This window comes from Triticum urartu, unplaced genomic scaffold, assembly GCF_003073215.2.
Source record: "Triticum urartu cultivar G1812 unplaced genomic scaffold, Tu2.1 TuUngrouped_contig_9246, whole genome shotgun sequence".
NCBI lineage: Eukaryota > Viridiplantae > Streptophyta > Magnoliopsida > Poales > Poaceae > Triticum > Triticum urartu.
The window spans coordinates 390-10,789 of record NW_024120271.1 but is presented as its reverse complement, the minus strand read 5'-3'; the positions used below and the strand labels follow the sequence as shown (position 1 = coordinate 10,789).

The 10,400-nt window shown below is 41.6% G+C and overlaps 1 protein-coding gene across 3 annotated transcripts; it reads right to left on the bottom strand.

The window, feature by feature from the left end:
• Positions 1-7,779: 7,779 nt before the first annotated feature.
• Positions 7,780-10,191, bottom strand: LOC125532164 (alpha-taxilin-like). Of its 3 annotated transcripts, none has more exons than XM_048696314.1 (8): positions 10,028-10,191; positions 9,858-9,948; positions 9,568-9,643; positions 9,412-9,478; positions 9,109-9,291; positions 8,886-8,939; positions 8,672-8,767; positions 7,780-8,412 (listed from the first exon to the last, which is right to left on the bottom strand). In XM_048696314.1, exons 1-8 carry the CDS (start codon positions 10,034-10,036, stop codon positions 8,185-8,187), a joined length of 804 nt encoding a protein of 267 aa, XP_048552271.1. In that variant the 5' UTR covers positions 10,037-10,191; the 3' UTR covers positions 7,780-8,184. The 3 variants fall into 3 exon arrangements, with proteins under 3 accessions (XP_048552271.1, XP_048552272.1, XP_048552273.1); XM_048696315.1 differs by having other exon boundaries at positions 9,587-9,651; positions 9,858-9,935; positions 10,028-10,185; XM_048696316.1 differs by having other exon boundaries at positions 9,587-9,651; positions 10,028-10,160.
• Positions 10,192-10,400: the final 209 nt, after the last annotated feature.

Here is a 10,400-nt window from a genome sequence, read left to right as displayed (position 1 = left end):
CTGTGCCCGTGTGACATCTTCAGGAAAAATTGGTTCATTGACAAGATCAAAAGGGAAAGGAGGTAGTACATTCAGGCACTGAAAGCTTTACGAAGCCATTTTATGTCATTCATATTTTTCTGCGCAATGTAACTTGAAATTTTAATAGTGAGGAATATTGTCCGGTTGAAGGTGTTTCCACATAGTTTTTAGATCATTGCATATATTTTAACTTTAGGTGCAGCTAAAGCTTTTAGATCATTACATCTTGCTGCAGAGTAGGCATAGTGGACATTGATGGCAAGCACATGCATCATTGGTAACAATGATTTCACAATGTAACTTACATGGGCCTCATTTAGTGACATAGTGCACATTGATTAATGATTAGAGATTTTTTTATCATGCCACACTTTCATCAGCCTACATAGTTGTGTTTAATAATCCACCTGATACTAATTTGCATTCGCGTGTGTCTGTACTGGGCCAGTGGCATCTTAGACAAGGAAAAAAGTCCATCGACGAGGAATGGCGAAAATATTGGTCATATGTATTGAGGTTTAGCTTCCATAGGCTGTCTAATTTTTATACTTTGTAGCTATTTCTTCATCTTAATGCTTCCATGACTCGTGTGGGCAAGAATGTACAGAATGGCCCGTCTGTGATTGCATGATCTAGGTATTCTGGACTGACTACTCACAAGGCTTGATGAAAGAATATTTAAAGATGAAGTTATTGCTGGAACTAATAAAGGTCAGTGTATTTGTATCCCTAGGATTGCCTGAATGCACCAAGTACCAAATGGCGGTTTACTCTTCGCCGTTGCCAATTTTCTGTTTGTTTGTGTTATGGGATGACTATCAATAAGAGTCAAGAGCAAGCACTTTCCAAACTGCGTGTTTATTTCAGAACCGGGTGTTTTCTCATGGGCAATTATATGTTGATGTTTTGCAAGTTTCATCCCTGAAAGGACTGGAAATTCTAGCAGAAGATGATCCGTGGTGTTCCAACAAATACTACTACAAATATTGTCTGCAAAGAAATCATCCGTGCTTTACAAGCAAGTGTTATAATTTCTTCTATTGGCACATATTTTTTCCCTGCCACATTTTTTTCTCTGGTTCCTGTATTGAATTACTGATACAGTGTCGTTGTGGATGTTTGACGAAGCAGCGCCAACTATGAGATAGTTATTTTGATGGTCACAAGCGCTTCAGCAGACCTGTTCTGACTTTCTGCTCTACTTGTGTTTGTGAAAATTCTGAACATTGTGCCATGTCAGACAGTTTATCCTACATCTGCATATTTAGTCGCACATTTTGTTGTACTAGTAAGTTTGCACGTGCAACGCACGTCTTTACTAATGCTCGTTTTGAAGATCGAAAATAGTTTCATGCCAACGGGATACATCTATTCCTAACTAAAAACACAACAGTTTTAATTACATAAGTTTGCACGTGCAGCACACAATAAAAGCTCAGCAAGAAATTTTCTCCGCCCCTTCAAAATATACGTGAACCAAATAAGCTACTAATCTTCTTTTAAATTAGACCAATGCTCCCTTGATCAATTGAAATTTCATAAATTTGGTACATTGAATAACTACTGAGGGAACATAAAAGGACTTATTACATATCTTTTCTAAATATAAAATGTATATCTTCATCAAAGTCTTCCATGTTGTAATTCAGCTTCATGTGCATATAATTCCTAATGTTAGCAATAATGGACATTAAGATATGGCCAATCCAAACATAAAGAAATGACAAAGTGGAGTAGAGCTAACACAACCAGAAGTGCTGATGGCATCTTAATTCGAAATATGAAATTAAAATGTCATGTAAATTTAAATTAGCGTAGCTCACACGCAGCAAAATTTAAGGTGTCTGTGCAAAATATTTGGATGGCAACAAATGTAACACAAAAGGATAGATTCCGCAAAATCTGCTCCCTGTAGCTTCGTTGAGGATGGGGACGGCGAGGATTCACGTGTTAGATGTTGGATCCGTGGTCGGGTGGCTGGACCATTGCCGGAGGGGCGAGCGGGATAGGGGAACCTGTACATGTTTCTATACATTCAGTTCAGTCTAGTTGTAGCAAGTGCAGTTCATTCTATTCAGAGTTAAACATGGAAGGCATGTGCATTTGGAACAAGACCTTCCTTAGTAACAGTGTTCATCAATTAAAGCATGCGTTTGAAACAAAAACTAAATAAGAAACATCTATCAAATTTAGATCAGTGTATCCACTAAGTCCTAAAATCATGCAAGGCACTATCACCAACAGACGGTAACATTTCATGCCATTCTTCAATCTTCAATCTGTATGTGTGGGCTCGTGGTTGGCCGTACCTGCACATAAGGTGACCTATAATCAATACGCCTGGAGTGCAACTCAGCAAGCAAGTGCATGCATCTCGTACATATGCAGACATCGCATAAACAGAGTGCAAGGCCGTGATTTGCAAACTGTAGTCGCTAGCTAGCAGGTAGCAGCATGCACGAAGAAGCTAGCTAGCTTGTGCTCCAGTCTTCGGTTTCTATTTTCATAATGGTAACAAAATGCATCAATTTCAGGGTTCAAATCAACACAAACAGCAGAAAATTCAATGGAGACAAACACTCCAATCCATCTTGATATCCCCTAGATATGAACCAACGATCCATCAAACGTAGGTTAATTTAACAGGTATGACGTTACTGTAAATCTATTACCTGCTTGGCCTTGGATTCAGCTTGTAAGATCTCCAGCACCTCCCTGTCAGGGTTGACCCCGTACTACGCTTACACATTCATCTCCATGGACTCCAGCAGAGGGATCAGAACTTCACTTGCAGGTAAAACCACATACAACAATGTCAATTGCAATCTTTGTGAAACAGAAAAGAGAAGAATTTGATGTCTTGATATATATGTGTACCGGTGCTGTTCCAGAGGCCCTTGTGATGGCGTCTGCTCCCGCCTTGGGGAGGACGCCATGCGTGCCCTATGGAGACCGGAAGGACCTCCGTCGCTACACCGGCAAGCGGCGCCTGATCTCTCTTGGCCGGCATCAAGGAGGCGATGCGACGAATGACGCCCTCCGGCGTGGCTGCCAGCGGACACGGCCACTCCCGGGGCAGCTGGTCCTCATACACGGCCACGGCATCTCCCGGCAGGCGGCACTACATGCCCCAACGGCGCCCTCCGGCGTGAAGCGGCGGCCGACCCGGCAGGACGTCCTAGAGGTGGAGGCATTTTGCCAAGACAGATCGTATCGAGACCGAGGGGACGTGATTTGAGTGGGATTAGTTTTTAGAGGAAAACGTGCGTGATGCGTGCGTGCATTGGATTAGTGGCTAGTTAGCGGGAGGCAGCGGTTTTGTTTTTTGTGTTTTCCTTTGAAAGAGACAGTAGAGGATAGCGGCCAGGCTAATGGCATGGTGGGTAATTAAAGCATAAAACACGTTTAGTACGTTGGAGCAATGTAGACCGTCAGATCACATGATTTGATGGATATGATGAATTGGTTCTCCGCCCTTTCGTGCTTTTATAGGGGTAGTAGACTAAAGTATGTGGACAGCCTATCCTACTCCCTCCATTCCAAAACAAGTGTCATGGTTCGTACAACTATGGCATTGATGCCTTTTTACATATAACATAAATATTACTATTGAGTTTGATTGTTACTAAATGATGGGTTACATATCTACACCAGGGCCATGGTTCCGTTGCATTTAGGTGCGACCAAGAAAGATGCAGAAAAGAGAGTGGCACTTCAGTTTCTTTAGGCTGCACAAGAATTTCTCGCGTGTAGAGTAACTTGGTGAGGTCCGAATGGCTCTCCTCATACTTACCATACAGAGGAGTACACATGAGCGTTGGTTTTGAGTGTGCAGATTATCCCATTTATAGAAATATAAGAGATTTTACATTGCTGATAATTTTGGTTAAAAAGCTGGCAGCTACCTATTCTCCATATGACGTTCTCCATCTTATGCGCGTTAAATTTTTTGTGTGCGTTGTCCATAATTACTACATCAAGATAGTGTTGCAAAGCATATCTCAGGATTGTTGTCAAACAGATTGTGCAAATATCATGCCAGCAAACTTATTCAGTTCCACTTAACTTCCGTGTCCACATCTTTCGGTTATGTAAAAAGGATCAATTCTCACTGTTGTGTGTTTCTTATAATGCAAAGCTACAAGTAATGCATTTGTATAGCTCAGTGACTTTTCATTACATATCAAAAGCAAGGCAGTTCTATGCATCACTTCTGTCACACGCTGACAGAAGGAGCAGAGCAATGGGCGTTTGCCTATGCCTGGCACCGAGTAAATTGCAAAAAACCACCACAATTGTGCAAATGTCATCAAACATCCACCAAAATGCATGTTTTCCGGTGGTTTTTTTTCTGAAGCATTGAAAACTTCGACCCAATTATGGTGGTTTTTTGCAATTTACTCCCTGGCACCCCATATGCACATGTACGTCTAGGAGGGTTATGCCTTACTAGGAAAATGGCCCGTGCGTTGCAACGGGATAAAAATTCATCGGACTTCTCCAACACTCCTAATTCAATCACTATGTTCTAAGCCAGCCATCTTTGCAAAAATAAAGCCCAATAAATGATGCATTGATCTTTTCTTTTGAGGGGGGAAATGCCTTCATTGTTGGAGTTGTGGGTTGTGCTTCGCTAATGAGTAAACATCAGAATGAGGAATTACCGTTTACGTCCAGTTGAATGTACGTGTTATTGTTAAAGTTATCAATATATGCATCATAACTTTTTATCTCAATTGGCTAAAGGAACCCATTTTGAAAGTTTCCTTCAAATACGCACACTTTTTTTTTAAAATAAAATAAAAGCAAAACACTAACCACTACAGCCAAATTAGATTTGTTGAGGTAACCCACCAATGAGCAACGTGCATGTTCTTCTCTTTGATCATATGTATGCGCAATGCTGATCCTTCAACCATAACATGATTGAAGCACGTCCACCTTCAGGGACGTTAAGCATGGCACATATTTTCTTGTCCGGAACAACAACTTCACGGAGATCAGACTCTATGGCCATGACTTCTAAATGTCTATGTTTTGGCAACAAAGGTTTATTACGCAGTCGTGTATCTAGGTGAGATAAGCTGCGCCTGAAAATAAATTGTTTTGTATTCTGCTTTCGTATGTAAATCTTCGTTGTATACTTCATAGCACGTTCAGATATATATGCTTCCCGTGTGTGGTAGCATGTATATACATGTTATTTCAACATTCTGTAATCTTAACTGGACTGATGTCCGTTTCCTTTCCGGCTTTTACGTCGTAGTATAGTAGCAGTCTGTAAAGTTAGATAAAAAAAAATAGAAGCAGTCTGTAAAGGACATAAACAATCATCAAACTTCAGTTAAAAACGATCAACAGCAAAATATTCTGGTCCTCTTATATTTTTCCTATTTTTTCGTTCATCGATCAGGGTCATAATCACCAACGTCAATGTCTTATGCAGCGCATCACTTCCTTATTTTTCTGCCGTTAAAGTATATGCAACAGCGCATATAGCCCATCCCACATATAAAATCGTTAGCCTTTTTCTTCTTCTTTACTTCTTGTGTAATTAGCTCTTTCCTTCTTTATTTCTTCTCTAATTAGCCTCTCTTTCCTTCCTCATTCATCTGTGTGATCTCCGAGAAGATTTTCTGATACACAGGAAATTAAGGGCGTATATAAATGAGATATATTGGTTATAGGGAAGCGAGGTGAGACTATTTCTGGAAGTATTGGAATCAACCTTCTCATGTATCAAATGTACAAAACAAAGGAGGGGTTTCTCCTTTGCAAAGAGCCTACACGTGTGTGTTTCTAGTGTCTTCCTTTGGATTTGCATGTGGTCTGTATTGATGATCAGAGTCAGACACGTATCGTCGACAGCATATATAGTGGCAGGTGCCCACTACGACAGCACCACCTAGTTCTCTCATGATCGTTATCTTCCTTGCAGATGTTCCCATCGCTCTGGCTTCTGAGCGGCTTCACCAGCCACCGCCTCCAACTAAGATCGGCCGGTCATCTGTGTCTATCCCATCGAACCTCCCAATCGATGTGGGGCATAGTTCATCTTCATCTGCTCTGGCCACCTCGACGACACCTCTAAGCACGATCCCCTGCCTCCATCTTCCACCTTCCCTTCTCCTTCCCAAGAAGGCCACTTCAGCGCTGCTTTCGCGCAGGTGTGGTCAGGGTGGTGCTAGTGCGACCTTGGCGAGCAGCTGCTTACCCACTTTCGTGCAGGTCTCGGTGCAGGACTCCGCCAACGCCATTGAAGGTCAATGTGGGAGGTGGGCATCGTTGCCTTGTCGGGAGGGGCGCCGTTGCGCAGGAGGTCGCTACGGTACAGACCGGCGGGGAGCGACGGGATGTGCGGCCTGGTGGGGAGGTCGTTATTGAGGCACTTCGGGGAGGGGTGCCGGCGCGGACGACGGGGATGGCGATAGAAGCTGTAGCGTGGCCTCGCGCCTCCTCGAAGCGACCAGCCAAAAATAACGCGTTGCCCTTCCTTCCTCATCGGCCTGCCTTGCGATCGATCGTCAGCGAATCGATAGGCTAAATTGGTCCTAATGGCAGCCGTCAGAGCAGGATGACTCTCTCGATCGAGTTGAGTCGACGTGACTTTTTTTGAGAAATCGCCTCGACGTGACTTCGTACCCGGATGAATTATCCCGTGGGATCACCCTCGCTTGCGTACTATTCGGCTGCTCCTCCGCTCCACGGATCCACCCCTCAACACCTCTTCTCTCTCTCACAAGCCAATACTTATGGGAGACGGCAGAAAAGGCGGCGGCGATGGTTATTGTGTTCGATTCCAAACCGGTAGACCATGTTGTAAGGGATCACGAGAAAAAAACAACTGGATGGGTAGATTCGTTTCCAAGAAATCCGGAGAAGCAATGTGAAGGTTCGCGTGCGTGTGTGTACGAAACAGACACGAACATTTATGTCTTCGATGGGTTGAGGCAGAACACGATTGAACTGGTCAATGATTGAACCGGTCAACTAAAATCTAGCCAAAAATAAATGACCGACCCAGATCAAACGTGCCTCTGTTTTTTAATAAATATTAGGTAAAAATAAAGATAAGCAGGTAAAATAGTACCACCTCGGATGTAGAAAATAACATAGGCAGAAAAAACTGAAAGTGTAAATTCACAGGAAGAAGCGTATTGTGACGGTGAACCTGACAAAGTCAATCCATGTTTTATTATTAGGGAGAGATATCTGAACATCTATCACCAATTAACGAAAAGGTACCGTAAAGAGCGCATGCCTACATGGCACCGCAGAGGGTACTTCTCAGGAGGCGCGCCATGGGCACGCCCCAGCCTCTAGTTTATTTTATCTATAGGAACGAACAAGTAGTTAGCTAGTTTTTCTATACAAGCTGAATGCGTTCGGCTTTTCAAGCAAAAAAACAATGTAAAAACATTTACCTCCAAAGTACTCTTCTAGTCCCGAGCTCAAATGACCTTGGATGAACAGTAAAACCAAAAAATATTTACAAAAAAGTCTGAATATTTTTAGTGATAAACATTGACAAAAGTTTTCAGCGCTTGCAAGATTTCAGCATGAAACGACAATTGTAAAAGCCGTGGCAAAAAAAAAATGACCGCTCCCATTCACCTTCTTTTTATCTCCCTGGATACCAGGAGTATATATTGTTTGATTTCTTCCATATGAAGTACACCCCGATTCAACCTTAGTTCAAAGCTGCGACACTTATCATGGATCAGAGGGAGTACTAAGTATAAAACTGACTTAACACAGTGACAGAACACTCCTCGCTAATATAAGTATAAAACTTGCTTAACACAGAATGTTGATCAGTTCACCAGTGCACACATTCGGTTTGTTTCTAAAAGACTGATGTTCTACCATCCAATCACACGAAAAAGGAACAAATTGTAACGCTGGTCTGGTTACAAACTCGAACTCAACAGCTCTTTGCACCAAGAAACCAAAGCCACTCTGAAATTGCTCAAACGATGAGATATTTAGGCAAATAGTTTCGGTTGGGTGTGTGATATACACATACCACAGCTCCCAGAAAATCACAAGCAAAGCAGGGTAAAAGTATCGCTTATATCCGTTTGCCAGGATTCAGAAAATCTCGCCGAGTTATACCATAGAGAGCAGCAGCACCAAGGGTATGCACCATGAAGCACCAAAACGCTATACCTCTGGCTGCTGACTTGTAACATCTTCTTGGTTAGAGGCGTCATCAGGAATACTGGAAGATGGGCTTTGTTTCTGACTTGTAACATCTTCTTGGTTAGAGGCATCATTAGGAATACTGACAGATGGGCTTTGTTTCCTTTCTGCCTGCAGCGACCGGCACAGGGACTCGAGTTTGTCCTTTTGATTCTTATATTTGTCTAGTTGCTTCTTCATCACCTCATGCTGCACGCATGACCAAAAATAGGTTCTAAGTTAGCAACATGCGTACCAACTTGCACAAAATTCTCCTAGTATGCAAGCGAAGGTAGATGAAACTGCATAACCATAAAAAATAAATAAGGTGATACCACACACGGGTATGGTATTAAAGGAGATTAATATGAGCTATCAAAAGCATGTGGCTATAGCTTCAAACAAATAAGATCAGGTAGGTGCGCTTGTTTTCGAACATCCTGATTAGTTTGTATAATGCATGCATTACCTCCTCAATGAGCTTCACAAGAGCAATATCTGAATTCTCACACTTGTTCTTCGGGGCTTCATTTTGCTTCCTGAAGTCTTTTATCGCCTTCACCATCTAATGTGGAGATAACAAAATAAATTTTAAGTTCTGTAGGCAGAGCAATTAATAAGAAGAAAGGTTCAAAGCAGAATAGCAGACACAGTGATGAGTGTGAAGTGAGATGGGTAAAAACCTGTTCCATCTCCTTGTAAGTTTCGAACACTTCATTGCTTTTTGACAGGGCATCCTGAAACGATATAATGGAACACAACATTTACACCTATAATCCCCATTAAAATGGATAAGCTGGAATGCTGTTTATGTGCTCATCTACTGGGGGAGGGGAAATCCACCATTAAGATAAACTGGAGCAATAGAATTAAGAGTTAAGAGTAGGATTTTCTCTGCAAAAGTACCTGAAACTGCTGAAAATTTTCACCATCAGCAGCTAGCTGCACCCGCAGGTTCTTCTCAGTAGTGACAAGTTGAGAAACTTGCTCAGCATACAATACCATTTGGGCATGTTCTTGAGCTGCTTTCGCTTGATGCTGTTGAATTTTCAGATCAGCAAGCTCAAGTTCCAGCGTCTTTTCTTTCAGCTGCATGTGTGACGAGCCAACGAGAAACAAAAGTTCATAGAAAGTACAATAAACAACACATAAATCATTGTTGTGGGCTTGTGGCAGTATTGGATCCTTGGAGATACTGGTCAAGCATACCTGATGAGCATATTTCTGCTGAATGATATTATATTGATCAGCAAGGTCTTTGAGTTTATTTCTCAGCCTACAAAATAGCAGCCATCATCACGTATGTAACTTTGTTGTGAATCAAGGTTGTTTCAATTATTGAAACTCTTAAAACTGAAGACATGCCTAAGCTTAGTAGTCTTACGAATTGTTCTCTTCAAACTGAGAAATGCATTTGTTTTTCTGCTCCTCAAGCTTGACACTGACAGCCAATAAAATATCATAAATATAACGGTATATAAAGGATAAAAAGTACTCCATTTAATGACCAAGTCAAATACAGGGATCAAGCTGGCTGGCTATCCCCTTTTCATGGGGGGCAGCCAATCCCATAGAATATGTATTTAGGTAATGAAATTAAAAAGGACATTCATAAATATTTATTTCAGATTACTGTCATGTAATGTATCATTGACCTTCATAGCATTCTCGAATTTGTCGGACATCTCCATCCGAAAGTTCTGCCCCTCTGTTGACACCCTTTGGCACTCTTCCTGAACCACAGACCTAAAATATATCACGGTTGAACAAAAGTGCAAAATACTTATGAATACTAGTTTCACATCTCAGAACTAACTGAACATACCTTTAACATTTTGTTTTGACGCTGAAATTCTCTACAAAGAGATTCTAATTTTTCTTTAACTGCAATGGCTGCAAGAGACAAAATGCAAACAGCACATCTTAGTAGGTAGGAAGGATAGAGTAAAAACCCAGAGTAATCATGTATTTAGTTAGATCTATTTTGCTTTGTCCTAATACATGTATATTATAGAACATTATACCAACCAAAAAAAAGTGTAGCTGTAGTGTTTGGACAGTGAACCCTTAACTGTTGAAAAACAGGCATGTAGTCGGGATCATGGTTTCACATAATACAAACTTGCCTGCATCCCTCTCTGCTACCACCCTATGGAAATATGATTTCTAACCAATACACTTCCAGGCAATGATTTCTA

Coding starts and splice junctions, on each gene's coding strand:
- LOC125532164 (XM_048696314.1), bottom strand. Junction 9,292..9,411: donor AGCAGAAATATGCTCATCAG/GTATGCTTGACC, acceptor TCACACATGCAG/CTGAAAGAAAAGACGCTGGA. Junction 8,768..8,885: donor CTTACAAGGAGATGGAACAG/GTTTTTACCCAT, acceptor TCTCCACATTAG/ATGGTGAAGGCGATAAAAGA.